At 41.1% G+C, this 23,942-nt stretch overlaps 1 protein-coding gene across 5 annotated transcripts in view; it reads right to left on the bottom strand.

Annotated features, from left to right (window-relative positions):
• Window positions 1-23,942, bottom strand: part of gpsm1b (G protein signaling modulator 1b) — a 316,327-nt gene that overhangs the window by 94,059 nt on the left and 198,326 nt on the right. For all 5 annotated transcript variants that reach the window (XM_073052866.1, XM_073052864.1, XM_073052868.1 and 2 more), the window contains one exon: window positions 10,135-10,261. In XM_073052866.1, the coding sequence (XP_072908967.1) occupies window positions 10,135-10,261 (127 nt within the window). The remainder of the gene's footprint in view (window positions 1-10,134; window positions 10,262-23,942) is intronic.

The following is a 23,942-nucleotide window of genomic DNA, read 5'->3' as shown; positions in this document are numbered from 1 at the left end:
CAACAATGATTAAGTATTTTGAGAGCATATCAGCTCCAGTGTAAGTGGCAACTTGGATCTGCTCCAATTTGCCTACCAAAGCAACAGGCCCACAGCAGATGCCATCTCATTGGCTCTTCACACCACTCTGGAACATCTGGACAGCAAGGATGCATACATCAGGATGCTTTTTCTCAATTACAGCTCAACAATTAATACCATCATCCCCTCAAAACTAATCAGTAAACTCCAAGATCTGGGCCTCCTTACCCCCTTGTGCAATTGGATCCTGAATTTCCTCACTTGCAGACCCCAGTTAGTTTGGATTGGCAAAAACATCTCTTCCACAATCTCCATCAGCATAGGAGCACCACAGGGATGTGAGCTTAGTCCCATGTTGGACCTATAACTGTGTGGCTAAGTAAAGCTCCAATACCATATACAAGTTTGATGACACCACTGTTGTGGGTCATATCCAAGGTGGTGATGAACCAGCATACAGGAGGGAGATTGAAAATTTGGCTGAGTGGTGTAATAATAACAACCTCTCACTCAGTATCAATGACCAAGGAGCTAATTGTAGATCTTAGAAGAAGGAAACCAGAGATCCATGATCTCTGGAGGATCATAGGTAGAGAGGGTCAGTAACCTTAAATTCCTGGGTGTCACTATCTCAGAGGACCTGTCCTGGACCCATCATATAAATATAATTGCAAAGAAAACATGACAACGCCTCTACTTCTTCAAATGTCTGTGGAGATTCAGCATGGCATCAAAATCTTGGCAAACTACTATATAAGTGTGCTAACTGGCTGCATTACAGCCTAGTATGGGAATGTTAATGTCTCTGAGTGGAAAATCCTGCAAAAGGTAGTGGATTCGGCCCAGTACATCACGGATAAACCCCTCCCAACCATTGAGCACATCAATATGAAATGTTGCAGAAAAGCAGTATCCATCATCAAAGATCCTCACTACTCAGTCCATGCTCTTTTCTCACTGCTGCCATCAGGTAGAAGGTACAGGTGCCTCAGGACTCGCACCACCAGGTTCAAGAACAGTTACTACCCCTCAACCAACAGGCTCTTGAACAAAAGGGGATAAATATACTCATTCTATTTCTGGTAATCCCACAAATGATGGTCTCACTTTAAGGACTGTATCTTGTTATTTCATACTCCATATTTATTGCTATTTATTTAGTTTTGCAATTATACAGTTTATTGCTCAATGATCCTGTTTATAGTTAATGTTCCATAGATTTGTTAAGTATGCCTGCAGGAAAAAGAATCTCAGGGGTTGTATGTGGTGACATGTATATACTCAGATAATAAATTTTAGCTGGAACTCCCCCCCCCCCCCCCCCACTGTGATACAATTGTCCATTTGTCCCTCCTCACTCATCTCCCTCTTTGCACTTACCCTTGGTATGCAGAACACGTGCTACACTTGTCATTTATTCTATCCCTTACCTCTATTCAAGGGCCCCAAACAGTCCTTCCAGGTGAGGCAATACTTCACTTGCAAATCTGTTGGAGTCTTCTACTGTATCCGATGCTCCCAATAAAATTGATTGGTTCTTCCTTTCCATAGAAGTTGTCTGACCTGCTGAGTTCCTCCAACATTTTGTGTGTGTGCCTGTAAAATTGCCTAGCCCTGTCTGGCCTCTCAGCCTCCATAAGTTTATCCAAAATTCTTCCTACTTGTATCTCAACTCTCACACATCAGCTTCATGTTCCCTGAATTGCAATGTTTATTGTCAAGCAGTGTCTCGATTTTTAGTTTGAAATTTAGTGCACAGTTCCCTCCCTGTCGTTGCCCATTCTTTACTTATGTAGTTACTTATAACTCACAGGAAACTTTTCATGTTTCCGAAAAGTTGTCTTATTGCAGCTGTGGAGTCACAAGTTAGCTGGGACTCAGGTGATGACAGAAACCTCCCCCTTCCAAACACTTCCTTAGGCCTATATGACCGAGCTCTGTGCCACCTAATATCTTCTCGTGAGGCCTGGTGTCAATTCTTAGTAAAACATTTTCCATGTCAAAGATGGATTATTGTCACTTCCAGTGCAGGGTTAAGAGACAACACATAATAGTTCCAATTTAAGACATCATGACAATATTTTTAACCAAATGCTTAGAAATTGGTTCCCCTGTATACATCTGCTGTCCAACTACTACATCAGCTAAAACAATCACATAGTTCCATCTAAGATGGTCCACATCTTCCTTTTTTTAAAAAACTATATAAACTGTGCATAACAGTATAGCCTGAAGTTCTGAAACAGGGTTATTCTTATTGCTGATGATAATATTGATCAGGTTAATGCTCAATTATTAAAGATGAACCTAGGTTCACATCCTTCTTGTCAGTAATCCTGTTTATGGGAATTTCCTGAACATTGTATGTTATTAAATCCCCAGAATACTCATTTAGTAGGTAAACACAATCTGCATAAAGTGAAGCACAATGTAAAATGCTCCACGATGGAAATAACTTCAAGAATTGAATATACAACCACCTATTTGATAATGCCAGCATATCACTTTATATTGTACTTACATGTATTTTCATTCTTTACATTTATTTCAAAATAGAGCAAAAAAAATGAAGTCTGTGATCAGTCTTCTTGATAAGAATTCAATTGTTTTTGAATAATATGTTAAAAAATATAGTACAAGAAATGCTTAATTTCAATCAAGCCAATTATCAAATGAAGGATTCACCCTATACAGTTATATGTATTAGGTATTTGCTGTGGTATATTGGCTGAGATGCTACAGCATTCAATGTTGTTCGATGAAGCTAAAGAGGTCAGGTGACCAAATACTTCATCAGAGGAAGATTTCAAGAAGAAAGAGGCAGAGTCAAAGAGGGATGGGGAGAGATTTCCAGATTTTATGGCTTTGATTGCTGAAAGAACAGTAGCCACTGTATGTGAATCCTCTTTTTATGTGACTCCATAAAAAGTCAGTTGGAGGATCACAGAATGAACAAAATAAAAGAAAGATGCTGGAAGCCTTTAACAAAAACAGAAACTTGCTAGAAATATTCCTGTTAGACCACATTTGTGTGAAGAAGAACAGACTTAAGATAACACATACAAAATACTGGAGGAGCTCATTTCTAAGGAAAGGGATAAACAGCCAATGGTTCGGGTTGAGACCCTTCATCAGGAATCGGCCCAAAATCTCAAATGTTTATTCCTTTCCATAGATGTTGCCTGACCTGCTGAGCTATTCCGTATGTGTCACTCTGGATTTCTTGTGTTTACAGACTGACAGTTTCAAGTCAAAGAACCTTCACCAGAATTGCAACGGAGAAAAATGTTGCAGGTTGAACTGCTGGGAGGCTAGTCTCTGCAGGGAAGGGGGGGGGGATATCTCTAACAGGATAAAACTGGGTCAACCATGGAGATAAGCAGTAAACAAGGTCATCTGGTCAATGAGTGAATGGGAGTACTGTCAACAGACAGACAAACAGACAAAAAACTGCAAGAGTAGGATGACATGCCCAACAGGTCAGGCTGAGCAAGTCTTCCACTCCCAGAAGAAACAAAAAGTAAAAGGGGAGATAGCAAACAAGCTAAACCAATGTCACAGATGGAGAACTGATTCTTAGATGTTGTCCACAGGTGAACAACTACAAACAGAAATCAAGTTACCATTCAAGTCGGAGGACTTTAGAGCTTAGAGATATGGAGATAATGGCAAACGGTACATTTTAACAATACTGGTAAAAACTAGGAGAAGTTGCTTAGCAAGTAGACGGATCACCTGCAATGAAACTTGATGTAAACTAGGAAACTTACAGTGGGTTTATAAATGAAGTTGATGAAATGTCTAGCAAAAAACAATGAATGGTCTCATTTTAGTAGGAGACAGGCTGAATCAAAGTCAGAGGAGCGGACTGATGAGGTGAAAGCATACTATCTTTGTGAAATGAGTGTGGAGTTGGAAGCACCACTCAATGTTCATTAGGCTTCAATGTGTCAATAGTCTCAATGTTCAGAGAAAGTGATGAATTGACAGCTGGCATCCAAGACGGAGGTGGGGCTGAAGTCAACTGCTCAAATTTGCAGTGAGTTCAAAATTCAAAATAATTTTATTACCAAAGTACACACACATCACCATATACTACTTTGAGATTCATTTTCTTGCAAGCACCTACAGGAAAAGAATACAACGGAAATTTGCAAAAATCTATACATAAACAAAGACTGACAAACAAACAATGCGTAAAAGTCGACAAATTGTGCAAATAAAAATAAAACAGGGAACACGACTGAAAGCGAGTCTGTAGCTCATAGAGTTACGTAGTTTAGAGTAGTGTAACTGAAATTATCCACACCGGTTCAGGAGCCTGATGGGTTTAAGATAATAACTGTTCCTGAACCTGGTGTTTCTGATGCCTACTGATGTCACAGGGTCTGTGGGTTCCTTTGTGCCCAGAACCTGTGAATTTGCCAGCTGAACACATTTTTGAGAACGTCCAACATCCTTTGATAATATTTTTCAAAATTATAATAAAATTAAAATGAAAGTTGAAATATCATAAATAAACTTTACAAAATTCACAAGATCTGCAAGATCCAGGAAGGAAGATACAACACACATACAAAAATTAGTATTTAAGGCTAAATTGTTTGCAAGTGCTAATTCTGGGATCATACATCATTAAAACTTAAATGATGTTGCTCAGGATAAGATTTTCCAGATATCTTATAAAGGCTCACATCAATTCACACTGACTTCTGCTTCACTGATATGGAGGAACCTGCTAACACAGCTTGTGAATATGTGCTTCATCACTAACAGCAACTTTAGGACTTCAACATTCAGCTGCACATGGGCAAAAGCTGCTCTTTGCTCGACAGAGTAGTAATGGTAAACAGCAGCAGCCTTGCTGTCATGACTAATTGTGAAATCTGAGCAAACAGTTACCATCTTCCCAATCTATAACACTGGAAGGAGAACAGCAAGTTATGAACATTGAAGAACATCTGAGTGGCCTTGTTACAACTAACAGCCTGCAGGATCGACCACAACAGATTTATTTCACATCTATAATACACCAATAATAAACTTAATGCTTTCTGTCAAAGAATTTCAATTATCTTCCTGTTCTCCACATTCTCAACGTTTATACTTGGTAATCTTTACATACAGTTCTGAAAGACAGAGGCAAATTTGGCACAAAAAACAAGAAGAATTAAGACAATCGGTTGAATGCTGGAGACAAAAGTGACCAAGGATGGAAAATACCTTACAAACCTTATTTGTGTGTATCAGGTAGATGTAATGATGTTTCTTAGCTGGAGAGAAAAAGCATTCTGTTCCTCAAGATCCAAGACATGTGAAGTCATAAAATAGCACTTCCTGGGACTTAACAGGAAGAAAGCTATCGGAGAATTATAAATTCTAGCATCCTGTGTGTGTACACCACCTTCCATTTTACTATATAGAGGAAAGCCTCAAAACAGAAAGGAAACTAGCTACTCATTCAAACTTACGTGTCATACAACCTGCGATAAAATTCCAGTTAATTTCAATCATTCCTTACTTTAAACAAGGGCCCACCTCTACAGGATTATCAAATTTCTTTCAGCTTAAGTTCTGTCAGTGTCAGTGTGACAACTTCAAATCTAGAGCCTCAATGGAGGCAGGGGCATGGAGAAATTTAGCCCCTCCTGTGCACATCGTCCTCCTGGTGTGGACAGAAAATCTGCAGACTTCTTCATGAATGGGAACAATATTCTTCTTTGTTGATGCTGACAACAACATTGTCAAATGGGAAAAGATTCTTTCCCCAAAACTATTTTCCTATCTGTTCCAAGGGTGACAAGAACCATTCTCACTTCATTTAACACTGTGACTTTCGTGCAGTTATCTCTGAATATCAAACAAAACTCACAAAATTTTCAAAGTGGAAATAAAGTCTATTATGAAAACCTTGCAGATACACAATAATGAAATAATCCAGTCTGAAGATACTGCAGCAGATATAATTTTCAATTAAATTTATAACAGCCGAACAGGAACACTAGTAATGCTCTTGCAACATCTGCCCTGGATTTAATAGTTGTTACAATATCCTTTGGAGAAGACTACCCTTCTGCACTCACATGTGTCTTTGATTGTTGTTACTGTATGTATTTGAAAACAAGCCAACTAATCAGAAAATCATCCAAATGTAATGCTACAAGTTTATTAAGCAAACAAATCCAAAAGGACTCAGAAAAACTCTGGTCAAAGGAGTTTTGTAGGACATAAGAGGGTTTCTAGTCCTGTACAGAATATGGACCATTTCTACTCATTGTGTGCCTTGCCAATTTTGTGGCCTCAATTCCACCACCATCCCCACTTAACCCAGAAAACTTAACTTGCCCTGTCCCACCCCTTCCCTCAGTCTATTCGACTAAGTTGCTGCAGAGCAATCAGGAGCTCAGGACTTCACAGGAAATGAAAATTAGAGAATGCATGACACACAAAACACTGGAGAAAGTCAGCAGGCCAGGCAGCATCTAAGGAAAAGAGTACATTCGCCGTTTTGGGCTGATACCCTTTGGCCAAAGGGTCTTGGCCTGAAACATCGACTGTACTCTTTTCCATAGATGCTGTTTGGCCTGCTGACATCCTCCAGCATTTTGTGTGTGTTGCTTTGGATTTCCTGCATCTGTAGTTTTTATCTTGTTTATGATAGGATGCATGAGCAAGCTGCCACAAATGAGCAATGGAACCACAGCAAGTCTGCTCATTTTACAGTCATGTTGGCTGAGTCATTAATATTTGAAAGGACAGCTGAGAGAAACACCCTTGCACTTTTATCAGTGTTAGAGCCTTCAGCACAACTTGCCCATCCTGACTCAAGATGCCTACCTGAGTTAGAGCCAATTGACTGTGTTTTGCCCCATAGCCCTCTAACCTTTTATATCCACATACCTGTTTAAATATCCTTTAAAAATTGCATTTTTACCTGCTACTACCACTTCCTCTGGCAGCCACCATCCACCCTCCCCCCTCCCCATGTAAGAAGGTTGTCCCTCAAATTCTTCCCCCTCTCACCTTTAACTTCTATGCCCTCTAGCTTTAGACTCCCCTACCCTGGGTAAAAGACTGATCTTTTTAAAAGATCTTTTTAAAAGCTATTATTAATGCTTTTTGAGAGATGCATATCATATTTTTTACTGAGTTAAGTATTGTATGTAATTAGTTTTGCTACAACAAGTGTATGGGACATTGGAAAAAATGTTGAATTTCCCCATGGGGATGAATAAAGTATCTATCTATCTATCTATCTATCTATCTACAGTGCTGTGCAAAAGTCTTAAGGGCATTTAAATAGCTAGGGTACCTAAGTCCTTTGCAGAGTACTGTAGTAATTTTATGTATCACACAATACTGCTGCTACAAAACTAACAAAATTCATGCCATATGTCAGTGATGATAAGCCTGATTCTGATATGGTTCTCTATTGTGGACTGAGAATGGGAAGGGGACAGGCAGAGGGGAATCATGGTTAGGAAAGGGAGAAGGGAGGGAGTGGGAAGCACCAGTAAGACATTCTGCAATGATCAATAAACCAATTGTTTGGAATCAACTGACTTTGCCTGGTGTCTCAGTGCTGGGTGTGTCTGCACCCTCACCACCCATCCCTGCCCCTCGCACTCCTTCTCTGTCACCTCTCTTGCTATTCCCAACATCCTTTGCTCTTAGCAGATATACAAAATGTTCTCTGCTCCACGTTGACAAATACAGTACTGTGCAAAAGTCACAGGCACCCTAGCTATATATGAAGCACCTAAGACTTTTGCACAGTACTGTACCTGCCCCCTTCTTGTTTTTTTTTTGAACCATAAGGTCACCCTTCAGCCTCCGATGCTCTAAGAAAAACAGCCCCAGCCTATCCAGTCTCTCCTGATAACTCAAGATGTTCAGCCCTTCTAACACCCTTACGAACTGTCCTCTGCGATCCTTCAGATCCACTTCTAGCAGCAGACCAGGACTTGACTGAACCCCAGCCAAAATGCAGTTCTTCTGTCAACAGCTATACCATCAAACCAGTATAGAAATGGGGGAAGTGCCCAAGTGCCTGGGGAACAACATGATCCTATTATCCTTCCGCTCAGAAACTAAATTGTTTCCAATTTAGCTCCAGGTACACGACTCAAATTTGTTCTACCCAATTCCCAGGCACAGTTATTAAACCGGACACTCGACACGACTTGCAAAATCCTCTCCCTCCCACTTAGTTCCTGAGTGTGAAATTTAAACTATTTTAGCAGAAGCCCATTATGGAATGCTCACAACAGCATGCTCAGTGATGGTTGAAATGCTTGCAATATAATCAATAAGACTGAGAGGAGGTACGGTATAAATCTTCAACAGGTTCCCTTTGGGTAAATACTTATTGAGACACAGCACTCAATAGGCCCTTCGAATTGTGCTATCCAGCAAACCCCGATTTAACCCTACCCTAATCACGGGACAAATTATATTCACCAATTAACCTACCAGCCGGTACTTCTCTGGACTGTGGAAGGGAACTGGAGCACATGGTCACGGGGAGAGTGTACAAACTCTTTACAGGCAGTAGCTGGAGTTGAATCTGGGTTTCCTGTACTGTAAAGCATTGTGCTAACTACTCCTCTACCATTAACGAGAAACAGTTTTGATGGCGTAGGAATTAAAGGGCCACAGGACAGGGACTGAAAATTATTACAAAAGACTGGGGAGTGTAAACCTTTTTAAGAATAAATAGCAGTAGTTATGATCTTGAATGCACTGTTTAAAAGTGTGCTAAATGCAGATTTAGTTGTGGTTATTAAAAGGGAACGGCATAAATATTTTAAAGCTTTTTTAAAAGTTGTAACGTTGTGGTGAAAGAGCAAGAGATTGTGTGGTGTTCTCTGCAAAGAGCAGGCACTGACTCAAAGGGATGAATGTCCCTCTGTGCAGTTTTATTTCCTGTAATTCAAGCATCAGTAACGTCAACCAAAACATTTGTGCAGAGTCTCAGACTTTACCTCCTCATTCCAAAGAGGCACAAAGCTGGCGCATGCTCCTAGACTGGGAGCTCAACTGCAATGTTTACATTGAATCTTTAGCACTGGAGAGACCGATTGGGCTAAATGCTCTATTCCTGGGTTTATAATCCACATGAGACCCACTTAAATTTCTTTTTCAACACATTCATCTGATCAATCTGCAATAAATATACCTCTTTCACAAACGCTGCCTGACTGTGCGTGTGCTTTCAGATTGTTTGGTTTATATTTAAAATGTCCTTTGACTCTTCACATTTACTTATTTAGTGTCTTCTTAAATGCAGCCAAGAAGCAACCCACATTTATTTGTAATCCGGGAAAGGTGAGATAAGATTCAAATGCAACTCACGGTAAAAATAGCTCTTAAATTTCACTTAAGGATTAAAATATGAGATTACTTGCTGCGTAACATAGTCTTCATTATGTTTATTGGATAAAAATGCTCCTGAATGCTGCCCTGTAAACTGACAAGTAAATACAGCAAGACTGACAACACTGTTACAACTCGAACACTGAACTACAACACTGTTGCAGGCTCGAAGGGCCGAATGGTCTACTTCTGCACCTATTGTCTATAACTTCAGTATGGAAGATGCAAGTTGGAATGTTTTAAATATGACTTTAAATACCAGTAAAAAGACAAGAAATTAATTCACATTTAAAAACCAAAATAGAACACAAATGCAACTCACATTTAATTACAGAGGGAAACAGATTGCTTCGTGATCACCAGCTGACCCAGCCTGGATTTAGCTTATTACTTATTTACTGACCTTTCCAAAATTTGTACTAATACATTATAGAAGGAAATGGATTAAAAATATGGAAAGAAACATACAAATTCCAGAGTCACACCCACAAAACCAACAGCTTATGTCAACAGGACACAACTCGGGCAATCAAAACCTTTTTACAAACAGCGAAAGATCTTAAAGACAACTTAAGACCACAAATAATTATGTTGTGTGGGATGCAATTAAGTTACAGAATGTTATCGTTACACACTGTAAATCTATTCTGCTTTCCACCAATTACATGACTTGTAGGAAAATGAGTTTATCCTTCACATTATATTTGATTTTTTGGGGAATAAAAAGGATCCACCTACCTTGTGCTTCATAATCGGCGAGGTAAGGAGTCGACTGCCTACTCTGTTGAGCTGAGCTCATGCCGAGCACCGACTGCAGTTGTGCCACATTCAAACTGGCTGTAAGTTCACCACTTCGATCGCCGATCTGCAAGAAGACATTCCAAGGCTGAAAACTCACACTACACAGGAGGTTACCTCCGCGCTTATGTTGCCATGTAGTTTGAGGATTTTGGGATGGGGGGCTGTCTAGAGGTGGCAACTATGAGGTGGGGCAGGAGTTCACAAGTTGAAAGCAAAGGAAAACAGGAAATTTGTGCCCGGTCTGATGCAATTGATGCAACAGAAAACAGTCAAAATTCAGAAGCTGCACTGTACATTGATGTTTAATTGAGTTATCTTTGCGCATTCCAGACCACCTCCTGTTTATTATTGTTTAATGGCCCATCAATCCGTATGACTGCATAGCAGACGAGCCTTCATTTCCTTCACATTATACTTAGGCCAAAGCAAAAACTGGTCCTGCTAATGAAATATATTCATATGCTAAAGGAACATTTAAATGTTGATATTATACTGTGTAGAATGGAACATTTAAAGACTTGCACAAATCCTTAAACTACTGCGTTTAAAAGCAGCTGCTGTTATTGGCATCAGATTCAGCTTCTGGGAAGTTGTTTGCTTTTGAACATTACTTGGGTACCTGAACACAAAATCCTGTTGGTTTTAAAATATTAACCCTAAAACTGCTGAAGAGTAATAGTAAATGGAAAGGTTTGGATTTACATAATGCTCATTCAAGCATTGACAGAGAAGTGTGAAAGAACACCGATTAGCAAAAGTCAGAAATTATACTCAGATGAGCACTTACAACTGTAAGATATAATCACTGTGGTTTCTTTTTCCCATGACAATTTTGCCCATGTTTATACTTATTGTCTTCTTTTGCTGTTTTGAACCAAAAACACAACTTGTTTTACATATCAAACACCAGGAAATCTGCAGATGCTGGAAATTCAAATGACAACACACACAAAATGCTGGTGGAACACAGCAGGCCAGGCAGCATTTATAGGGAGAAGCACTGTCGACGTTTCGGGCTGAGACCCTTCGTCAGGACTAGCCGAAAGGAAAGATAGTAAGAGATTTGAAAGTTGTGGGGGGAGAGGAAAATGCAAAATGATAGGAGAAGACCGGAGGGGGTGGGGTGAAGCTAAGAGCTGGAAAGGTGATTGGCGAAAGTGATACAGAGCTGGAGAAGGGAAAGGATCATGGGACGGGAGGCCTCGGGAGAAAGAAAGGGGGGGGGGAGCACCAGAGGGAGATGGAGAACAGGCAAACAACTAAATATGTCAGGGATGGGGTAAGAAGGGGCGGAGGGGCATTAACGGAAGTTAGAGAAGTCAATGTTCATGCCATCAGGTTGGAGGCTACCCAGCCGTTATATAAGGTGTTGTTCCTCCAACCTGAGTTTGGATTCATTTTGACAGTAGAGGAGGCCATAGATAGACATATCAGAATGGGAATGGGACGTGGAATTGAAATGTGTGGCCACTGGGAGATCCTGCTTTCTCTGGCGGACAGAGTGTCGGTGTTCAGCGAAACGGTCTCCCAGTCTGCATCGGGTCTCACCAATATATAAAAGGCCACACCGGGAGCACCGGATGCAGTATACCACACCAGCCGACTCACAGGTGAAGTGTCGCCTTATCTGGAAGGACTGTCTGGGGCCCTGAATGGTGGTGAAGGAGGAAGTGTAAGGGCAGGTGTAGTACTTGTTCCGTTTACAAGGATAACTGCCAGGAGGGAGATCGGTGGGAAGGGATGGGGGGGACGAGAGGACAAGGGAATCGCGTAGGGAGCGATCCCTGCGAAAAACAGAAAGGGGGGGAGGGAAAAATGTGTTTGGTAGTGGGATCCCGTTGGAGGTGGCAGAAGTTACGGAGAATTATACGTTGGACCTGGAGGCTGGTGGGGTGGTAGGCAAGGACAAGGGGAACCCTATCCCGAGTGGGGTGGATGGGGTGAGGGCAGATGTGCGGGAAATGAGAGAGATGCGTTTAAGAGCAGAGTTGATGGTGGATGAAGGGAAGCCCCTTTGTTTAAAAAAGGAAGACATCTCCTTCATCCTGGAATGAAAAGCCTCATCCCTTCCCACCTATCTCCCTCCTGGCACTTATCCTTGTAAACGGAACAAGTGCGACACCTGCCCTTACACTTCCTCCCTCACCACCATTCAGGGCCCCAGACAGTCCTTCCAGGTGAGGCGACATTTCACCTGTGAGTCGGCTGGTGTGGTATACTGCATCCGGTGCTCCCGGTGTGGCCTTTAATATATTGGTGAGACCCGATGCAGACTGGGAGACCGTTTCGCTGAACACCTACGCTCGGTCCACCAGAAAAAGCAGAATCTCCCAATGGCCACACATTTTAATTTCACGTCCCATTCCCATTCTGATATGTCTATCCATGGCCTCCTCTATTGTCAAAATGAATCCAAACTCAGGTTGAAGGAACAACACCTTATATACCGGCTGGATAGCCTCCAACCTGATGGTATGAACATTGACTTCTCTAACTTCCATTAATGCCCCTCCTCCCCTTCTTACCGCATCCCTGACATATTTAGTTGTTTGCCTGTTCTCCATCTCTCTCTGGTACTCCCCCCCGCCCCTTTCTCCTGAGGCCTCCCATCCCATGATCCTTTCCCTTCTCTAGCTCTGTATCCCTTTTGCCAATCACCTTTCCAGCTTTTAGCTTCATCCCACCCCCTCCGGTCTTCTCCTACTATTTTGCATTTCCCCCTACCCCCACTACTTTCAAATCTCTTACTATCTTTCCTTTCGGTTAGTCCTGATGAAGGGTCTCGGCCCGAAATGTCGACAGCGCTTACCCCTATAGATGCTGCCTGGTCTGCTGTGTTCCACCAGCATTTTGTGTGTGTTGTTGTTTGTTTTACATATATTAGATTCCTAGACATTTACATTTTGAAACTCCTTACCACAATAATGTACCATTTCCTTCCAATATAGAAGAATAATAAATACTGCCAATTTCCAACTTAACTTCCAATACTTTACAATTCTGTAGTATTCAAACAGCATCGGAACTTTGCTCTTGATCCTTAGAAATAACAGCTTAAAATTTATACAATTATAAAAGCATCCTATAATACTGGACTCTTATCAAACAAAATTTGATACTAAGCAGCAGGAGAAAATACCATGAATGAGGTAGCTGTTACTACAAAGGAACTAAGACAAATACAGGTTACAACAACACACACAAAATGCTGGTAGAACGCAGCAGGCCAGGCAGCATCTATAGGGAGAAGCACTGTCGACGTTTCGGGCCGAGCGTTGACAGCGCTTCTCCCTATAGATGCTGCCTGGCCTGCTGTATTCTACCAGCATTTTGTGTGTGTTGTTGTTTGAATTTCCAGCATCTGCAGATTTCTTCGTGTTTGCTCTTCAAATACAGGTTACAATGCCTTATTTGGGAAGGGGGTGATCAGTCCTAGAAAATAAGTCTGTATCATAATTTTCCATAACTTGAAGTCACATCATCTGAGCAGGCATCTAGAAATGAGAGTTGAAAAAGAAATTGTTTATTTTTTTCCACATAAGCTCTGTTATGTGGTATTTTTATGTCCGTTTATTCAATGTCTGAATTTTATGGGTACTGATTTATGAATTCTCTAAGGGCAAATTTGCATTATGCTGAACAACTGTGATGAGTGTGGTTGCCTGTTTTGAGAAAGGTCCGAGGAAAAAATTACAGAGCTTTTCTTTGAGGCAGCTAAAGATACAGGCCTCACTTCCATAAAGGAGTGAAGGAAATCAGTTGAAAGTTTGAGGTTTCATGACATGACTTAGAGTAAGAAGGAAAAGACAAACAACAGTCCTAACATTGAGTCTTCTGCTGCCTTTGCCTTGGTGCCATTTTCTTTGATCTCAGAATCTGGACCATGACTCCAATCTCTGTAATTCCTGATCCAACTGCACTCGCTTACCCTCTCTGTATTTATTCCGTGCTAACCAGTGACACAATTCTGACTTGTCTTAATACTTCCACTCCCCTTGCAGTTTAACTAACCTCCCAACACTGAACTTGCAGCACTCCACTACGATCAACATCACAATCTTCAACAAACTGTTACTGCAGTGAGACAAACTGGACCCTACCTCACAGAGACCAAAGGTCTCACACACCACACCATTCCTTCTATTGCACCATGACCCCAACAATAAACATATTACTGATCTAAATTCCTGACAAGATCTTCACTCCAGAGCCACAGACCTCACAATGGAACCCCACTTCTCCCTCCTCTCCAACAACCACAAGCAAGACTGTTCTTGTTGGACCAATTCTTCTAACTTGTTCCTGTCCTACAGAATGCATCTCTTCCTGCTTTAACCTCACACATCCATATGGGCTGACTCCTTCTGCCACATTTTCCACTTCCCAGGTGACAATCAGCTCATTTTCACCAAGGGCAACCAATTCTCTATTCCTCAAACTAAGATGAATTGAGGGCCCTTCAGTTCTCCATTGTGCAGAAGCTCAACCACAACCATCCCCCCACACAGCCCACCTTGTTTCTCTAGCTGAACATGATCTTACTTTGAACTATTCTTATAGAATCACAGTCACACTGCAATAAAACAGTACTTCTGGCCTACTGAGTCACCTATAATTATCCTTGTTCCAGTCCGCTTGAAGTTCCACCCCTCACCTGTCTTTGCTATACAATGACACATACAATACAATCACTGGCCACTTAATTAGGTACCTCTTAGAACCCGGTGTGGTTTGCTGCTGTTGCTGTAACCTATCCACTTCAAGGTTTGACATGTTGTGCATTCAGAGAAGCTATCTTACAAATCGCTGTTGTGACGTGTGGATAGTTGAGTTATTACTGCCTCTCTGTCAGCTTGAACCATCCTCCTCCGATCTCTCTCATTAACAAGGCATTTTTACCCACAGAACTGCTGCACAGTGGATGTTAGTTTTAAATTTTTGCACCATTCTCTGTAAACTCTAGAGACTGCTGTGTGTGAAAATCCCAAGAGATCAGCAGTTTCTGAGATACTCAAACCACCCCATCTGGCACCAACAGTTATTCCACCGTCAAAGTCATTTAGATCACCTTTCTTCCCTATTCTGATGTTCGGTCTGAACAACTGAACTTCTCGACCATGTCTGCATACTTTTAAAAAGGTATTTTGACAAGTACTTGGGTAGGAAAAGAGCAGAAGGACACAGGCAAATGGCAAAGGCACCACAGTCAGCCTGAACAAGGTCCTCAAGCACTGTTGAATGCCCCTACTACATTCCAATTCTAACTGCTTTTTGAATAAAAAATATATAAATATTTCTAATTGGATAACTGGTCAACTTCCTGTTCCAAGGCAACAACCTCGACCCTTCTTCCCTGGAATAATTCCAGTAAATTCCTTTTGCACCTTTGTGTCTCTTTTTACTGAGGTGAGATGCTCAGAGATGGGTACAATACTTCAGATATGGCTGACACAATAATTTATATATGTTGAACATGACATTTACAAAGGCCATTATCCCAAACCTTTTTTTAAAACTGCTTTCACCATCTGCCTTGCCACTTTCAACGAACTTTATACATATATCACCAGCTGTTTTTATTCTACTTTTGCTTTGAAAATTATATCCTCCAGATAATTCTGCTTCTCCTTTCTTCCAACCTAAATGGAACACTTTTTTTCTTCATCAAATTACATTTGTCACAAAGTGCAACCAAATCTCCCTTTATCTTCTTTTAGTCTAGTACTAGCTCCTCTGCAATTTACTAAACTTAAAAGTTTTGTGTCGTCTGAAAATTTGGAAAGTATATCCTGTCCTTAATATACGTTAAAGGCAGAGGTCCTACAGCAGACTTGCAGTGAACTCCAGAGTACATTTAGCTGGAAACTCAGAAACAAAATTTCACTGCTGCAGACACAAGAGACTGCAGATGCTGGAACCGGAGCAAAAAACTGAACTGCCTAGGAACTTGGCCAGTGAGGCAGCTTCTGTGGAGGGAAATGGATAATTGACCTTTCAGGTCAAGACCCTTCATCTGGGATGATTTTTGCTCCAATCTTTAACTATTCCTGTTTCCTAGCACTTAGACATTTTCCTATCCATCTCAATGCAGCCTCTTTCATTCCATGGACTTCAGTTTTGATAAAAAGTCAATTATGTCATACTTTATCAAGTGCCTTTTGAAAGTTCATAAACTCCACATCAACCTGTTCTGTTATTTCATTTAAAATAAAGGCAAATTGTGTTTAAGTAATTTTTTTTTCCTGTTTTAACTGTTCCCTGTTTTTTCTGTTTTTACTGTTTCCCCCCCAATCAGTGCACCCATGTTTAAATGTCTATTAATTGTGTCCTTATGTTTCTTTCTCCAGCACACATGCTATACCCTTATAAAGGCCTGATGAATGGTCTCAGCCCGGAACATCGACTGTTTTGCCCTCTCCAAAGATGAGGAATAGAGACACAAAATTCATTGAGCATTTTGTGTGTTACTCAGGATTTCCATAAAATGTAGAATCTCCTGTGTCTATCACAAGCTGTACTGATTGGTTTGCATTCGTTGAGTTGAGCACTATTCTATTTTTGAACAGGGAATCCTCAGTGCTCACCCTTAGGTAGCACCTTGGGAAATCAGGCAACATGGGATATACAAAGGAAAATGGAGCTGTGGTAGATGATTAGCTATCATCTTGGGAAATTCTGGACCAGGCTGGAAGCACCACAACTAATTCTCAACTAATCTTTGTAAACATAGGTGTTTGGAAGATTACAGTCAGGGGCTCTGAAGTTCTCTCCTCTTTCAGTATAGCTAGTCTTCCTCGTTTCTTAGGCCATCCAGTATTTCAACCATACCTCCATTGCTGAGTCTCCAGCAGTAGTTTTTTCCTTCTTTAATAAAAACTTAAGTACTCATTTACTAACTCAATCATTTTCTCTGCTTGGCAGATTATCTCCCAACATAATGTAATCAAGAACTTTGCAGAGGCAAGGCAAATGGTCCTCAATTTTGTCTATTTCATCAAATTCATAAACGTGGCCTATTGGTAAAATTACAAATATATTGCACTGAGGCATTAATTTAATCAAATAAGGGATTAAGTAGCGTATTTCTGTACACAACAAATGCTTAGAACTAAATATTTTATAGTTTAAGATAACATTTTTTTTTGAAGTGGATTCATCAGGCTTAGGTATACAGCCAAATGGTCCTTGCAGTTCACTGTTCCCTTGGGATTGCACTCAAGCTGTGTAATACAGACATAACCAAATCTCATTACTTAATAATGACTTGTTTTGCTTTAGCTTTTCTTTGTTCTTTGGCAGTACAAAGTCAGGAAATGTTAGAGTTGACAAAAGGGCTGGAGAGAGAAGACACAAGGGAAACGGGAGGCTGACATTTTATTGTGTGAGCCTTCTTGTGGAAGATCACACGAGAAAATAAATGATATGATTTAAATTTTAGTTTCAACACCTTCACTTTTAACTAAGGGTGGGCAATGCAGGACTTTACCAGAAATGCTCAGAATCTATCAGCCCTCTCCCATTAATAGAACAGTGATACAAACACAATATTACTTTTTTACCAGCACTTATTTAATCAGAATGATGATTTCCTTTCATTAACACGCATCTTTAACAACACAATGACCAGGACATTTATTTAGCAAAACTAGAGCAGAAGAAGCTACAAGTTAATATGAACTTGCTGACTCCACTCAAAAACAAGCCCTCATCAGTCAATAAGAATGACGCAGTAGCATAGCCATTGTCAGAAAGGTGTTTGAACATTCTCCACATGGTTTCCTCCCACATTCCAAAGATGTACGGGTTCGTAGGTTAATTGGTCACATGGGTGTAAGTGGATGGTGTAGGCTCGGAGGGCCCACTACCATGTTGTGTTGCTAAATAAATGAATAAGGTTCAACACACAATGGATTCAGAAATTATTTAGGTTTTTCAAACCCAATTCCAATAACCATATTATCAAATATCTATACATTTGGTAAGGTTTTATTTGACATATTACAGATGCTATGTAAATGATGTTAATTTGGTTTTAAATTAATACCATAAATGAAACGGAGAACTTGCAACAGAATGATCTGCACAATCATGGGTAATGATGCTTTGCCGCAGGATCTTTCAAGGACATACTGACACCTGAAGAACCCACACTTTTTACTTGTTGTTCAAAAGAATATTAGCTTAAGCAACCAAGCTGCGCCATTCTCCTTCAAGTGAAGCACCATTTTTGGCCAAGTATAACTTTGGAAACTGTTCTGAAGTTAGAAATTTGGACAGACTTCATGATAAACTCTTTTAGTTAGTAGTAAACAAATTCAACATTTCTCACCAATAAGCTACCTTTAGATTTAGGAACATGTATACAGTAAAGATGCACTGATGCCATATGCAGGTACCTTTGATGAAATCAAGTACAGTATGATTTTTAACATTGTTTTGGAGGGCGCAACGATACAACAGAAACTAAAAGCTGTTCATGTACTGTATAAATCAGTATTAGATGAATACAAATATAGTTTGTTTTGTAATATAATTATGTTAACCATTAGCAGTTTCTAGCACAACGGTGATCTAATCTGAATGCATGACTGCTGAAGAAGTTGATTGAGAACAGAATATATACTGCCCAATTTCTGATAAAGTGAGTTCTGTCATTCGCAACTGTGGCTCCCCAGAACCTTATCTACCGGAATTGTAAACTTTTGAAGGAGAACTTTTTGTTTTGACAGATAAAGTCACAATTGCAATTAACCTGCAGCACACAGCTAAAATAAGCTCCGCAGATACGGAGGCCTAGTTATGGCTTATAACAATTAGGCCTTCAGTATTTCAAAGGACTCATCTCTTCAACAACTTAGTCAGTTTCTAATTAGCCCAATTCTGCATATGCAATTTAGATGTAATTACCGTGACTAATTAAAATGTTACCGCTAATAGCAGAACAATTATATAACCCACAGGATTCGAGTTTTGAGTTACTAATTTAAACATATGAAATGCTGATTACATGGAGAACAAATGCTGCTTACATTTTTCAACACGACCACGATCCATCTGCTGTTTGCGCAGGGATATACAGTACTCTCACTTTAAGCATTTGTAGCTCTCAATGCCAACCTGAATGTAATGTGGGACCAGGTATTCCCAGGCATCAGTGAAGATGCTGCACTCTTTCAAAAGGCTTTCTGAACATCCTTCAGTCTTTTCCTTTGTCTACCTGGTAACCTCTTACTACAAGAGGGCTTGAAATGAGGTGTTTCATTCAGCCATCTGTCATTGGGCATGGGAAGGACATGGACAATTAACACATTAATGTTCTGTTCAACAGGGTAGACTGTGAGCAATAATGCTTGGGATATTGGCCTTGGAGAGAATGCCAACTTTGGTTTGCTTGTCCTGCCAGTAGATTGGAGGATTCTGTGCAGTGCTGGTCTCTCTTTTGTGCTGAGATACCTGTGCATAATCCATGACTCAGAATCTGACCAGTGCTGCTTGGTAAACCATAAGCATTGTATTGAGTTTGAAGCCTGGACCTTCAAACGCACTTGCCCCCATTGAGACCGAGAAACTGTGACAGCACATGGAAGAATGTTATTATTGACATCTGTCTTTACTGAGTGCTGGCTCTCGAAATATGAGAAGTGGTCAGTATTTCCCAGGGTCTCACTGTGGGCCATCATTGTCAGAAGACAGTGCCATACAATGGGGCAAGTTGGTACAGAATGCCTGTTTTGCAGATGTTGAGTGTCAGGTCCCTCCTTTAATGCAGTTTACTTTGGTAAACGAGCCAAAGGTGACTTGAAACTCAGCATCCATAAGCGTGCAGGCAGTGTTAATGCAGCTTGACTTCTACAACTGAAGTGACCTTGGTGCTAACTGGAAGCAACAATGGTCAGGTTCCCATCTGCCCTGCGGACTAACTGCATACAGCTGGCGGCTTGTTGGAGCTATGGAAAAACTTTTGGGGCAATAATACAGTCTTGCTTAACACCAGTCTCAGATTCATGAAAGTACTAAAGCTGCCCTGAGGTTATCTCAGGAAACTTTAAGTGTGTTCTGATCAAATCGACATACAATCTGCTAACCAAATTGGACAGGTCTTTTGCTATTCATCCATTATTTTTGTTTCTCATACACAATATTCAGAACTTTAGATATACCCACTGCTTTACCACCTTTGTCTAAAATCATTTATTTTATTTTGGTTAGCATGCAGCTGATTTGAATGGCACAATGCAAAGGTTGTTCAAGATTCACGATTGTTTAATGTCATTTTCAATACACAAGCGTAAAGGAGAATGAAATAGTTGTTACTCTGGATCTGATGCAGCACAAATTAACACAATAAGATAAAGACACAATAATATTTAAAAAACACAATAATTATGTAAAATAGCTTATCTATGTTCAAAGATTGATTGTATGTCCATAAAGTGACACTCAGTACAGGAGTGTTTATACACAATGTGATTGACAGGAAATGTTAAAGTAATGGTGGTTGGGGATGTGGAGGGGTGGGTTAGTGGGTGAAGATGTTGATCATCCTTTCTGCTTGGTGAAAGTTGCTGATTTTGAGTCTGGTGATTCTGGCATGGATGCTACGTTGCCTCCTCCCTGATGTCGCTGGCCCTTTTTCCAACACCTTTCTGTAAATATATCCTTGATGGCGGGTAGGCCGGTGCTGGTGATGGGCTGGGGAGTTTTAGCTACCCGTTGTAAGAGCCTCCTGTGTGCCACAGTGCAGTTTTCATAGTGTACAATGTTGCATCTTGTTAGGATGCTCTCCACTGCACATCTGTAGAATGACTTGAGTACAGGCAGTCCCTGGGTTACATACGAGTTCCGTTCCTGAGTCCGTTTTTAAGTCGGATTTGTACGGAAGTTGGAACAAATACATCTGGTATTATTTAGCATCAGTTAGTCAAACGTTTGTCTTAGTATATAGTATATATTTTACCTTTCTATGCATATAAAACACTTAAGAAACATATGTATTCCAATAATCAAACCACTGCGTTGCTTAGTAATAATTGTAGCTTTAATCGAAGCAGCACCTTTCACATGCTCCATTATTCTCACTTTATCCGTTATCCTTTAAAATTGTTCCGATTGTTGACCAACTGTAGCCTAACGCTTTTCCAATGACTGATGGCGTTTCACCTCTTTCCAAACACTTTATTATTTCCACTTTATTTTGAATCGCGATCACTTCCCGTCAATGGAACAGAAACGCTGCGGGCGGCAGCTCCCGAGCTTTGCCGGCTCTCGAGGTCCGCTGGGTCCTAAGGAGCACCGGATTGAGACAGGCTAAATGGGACAAGTGGGGGCTGTACTGAGTTTGGGTATTTGATCATCCATAATATTCCACGTGGGAATTTAAACTGGAGGTGGCAGTGTTTTTTTTTTACGAGGTCGAGTTGTGAGCTCGACATCAACCCAGCACAGATGGTACGGGAGTCACTGGATAAACATCAACCCAGCACGGGAGCGGTCTGTCACTGGATCGAACTCGGGAAACTCCAATCTCCAGCCCGGCGCTGATCTCACTGCACCACCAGCCGACTGGAACCGGGGGGGGGGAGGGAGGGGGGGGTCAGGGTGAATCTTACTAAGAAAAATTTAAGCCAAATACAAAGTTAAACACTCAACACAGTGTCAACGGCAACGACTTAAAATGGTGGACAGCATCGTGATCCGACTTAAAATGGCGGACGGCCTTCTCCTTCCTCGGTTCGTAACTACGAGTTGTCCATAAGTCGGACGTTCGTAACTCGGGGACTACCTGTATAGATGTGCATAATGCTCTCTTCAGTCTCCTCAGAAAGAAGAGGCATTAATGAGCTTTCCTGAACATGTAGAATGTGTTCTAGGACTATGAGAGGTTGGGCGAGGTGTGCATTTCCACATATAACCATATAACAATTATAGCATGGAAACAGGCCATCTCGGCCATTCTAGTCCATGCCAAATGCTTACTCTCACCTAATCCCACTGACCTGCACTCAGCCCATAACCCTCCATTCCTTTCCTGTCCATGTACCTATCCAATTTTGCTTTAAATGACAATAACGAACCTGCCTCTACCACTTCTACTGGAAGCTCATTCCACACAGCTACCACTAAAGAAATTCCCCCTCATGTTACCCTTAAACTTTTGCCCCCTAAGTCTCAACTCATGGCCTCTTGTTTGAATCTCCCCTACTCTCAATGGAAAAAGCCTGTCCACGTCAACTCTATCTATCCCCCTCATAATTTTAAATACCTCTATCAAGTCCCCCCTCAACCTTCTACGCTCCAAAGAATAAAGACTTAACTTGTTCAATCTTTCCCTGTAACTTAGGTGCTGAAACTCAGGTAACATTCTAGTAAATCTTCTCTGCACTCTATTTTGTTGACATCTTTCCTATAATTTCCTACATGTTTGAAATTGCTCAGTTTCCACTACTGTGCCAGTTATGTAAAAAGGGGTATAAGTGATGCGAGTTCTCCCAAAGTTGGTAAACACCTGCTCTGTCTTGTTGACAGTGAGGAAGAAGGTATTTGCCTGGCACCAGGCCTTGAACTCTTCCACCTCCTCTCTGTAGGCTGTCTCATCGTTGTTGGCAATAAGCCCCACCACTGTCGAGTCATTGTGAAGTTGTCAACGTGAGTACTCGGGAATTTAGCCGTGCAGTCATTTGTGAGCAGAGTGTTCAGCAATGGGCTCAGCACACAGCCCTGGATATTGAGGATGACTCGTAGGTGGAGCGGTTGTGTAGCCTGACAATCCAAGTTTTGTTGGTAAGGAAGTCCAACACCCAGTTTTGCAGTGATGTATTTAGATCAAGGAACAGGAGTTGGTTCACCAAGATCTGTGGGACAATAGTGTTGAACGCCAGACTGAAGTCCTTAAACAGCATTCTGATGTAAGGTGTGTCAGGGCCAGGTGCTTTAGCATCTGTCGCAGAGTGGTTCTGACTTTAAGCATATTGGTGTGTGTCCAATAGCGAAGTTGCTTGTGACATGTTAATTTAATCTATTTCCACACTGCAATGAACTAAACCTTTAGTGTTAATCTGCTTGAAGCCTTTCCATCACAAGAGAAAAAGAAAGCCCCAGTTCAGTGTGATTATACTTGGTAGAACATTGTGGTACAGTAATTTGGGAACTTTGCTTTATCAGAGGTGTTATTTGTTGGAAAAGAAACTAACACGCTTTCTGAATTTCCTACCACTAAATGTACATATCTTTACCTCCCCCTCTGCTTTCTGCAGGGATCCCTCCCTCCCAACTCTCCTGTCATCATCCCCACTAATCTCGCTCCTGGCGCTTATCCCTGCAAGCAGCCTAAGTGTTGCACCTGCCCATATACCACCTCCCTTCAGGGCCCAAGACAGTCCTACCAGGTGAGGCAACACTTCACCCGGATATCTGCTGGGGTTGTCTATTGTGTCCAGTCCTCCCAGTGCAGCCTCTTCTACATTGGGGAGACCTGTCGTGAATTGGTGGATCGCTTCATCGAGTACCTCCGCACCATCCGCCAAAAGAGGAACTTTATGGTGGCCAAATATTTTAATTGCATTCCCATTCCTGTTCCGACATGTTGCTTCATGACCAAGATGAGACCACCCTCACGGTAGAGGAGCAACACCTTGTATTCTGTCTGGGTAAGCTCCAACCTGAAGAAATAAATATTGATTTCTCCTTCCAGAAAATAAATTCTACCCCAACCTCCACCTTCCTCTATTCCCCACTCTGACCATTTT

This window comes from Hemitrygon akajei, chromosome 7 (assembly GCF_048418815.1).
Source record: "Hemitrygon akajei chromosome 7, sHemAka1.3, whole genome shotgun sequence".
Lineage (NCBI taxonomy): Eukaryota > Metazoa > Chordata > Chondrichthyes > Myliobatiformes > Dasyatidae > Hemitrygon > Hemitrygon akajei.
The sequence above is the reverse complement of the archived record's forward strand: the minus strand, read 5'-3'. Positions and strand labels throughout refer to the sequence as shown.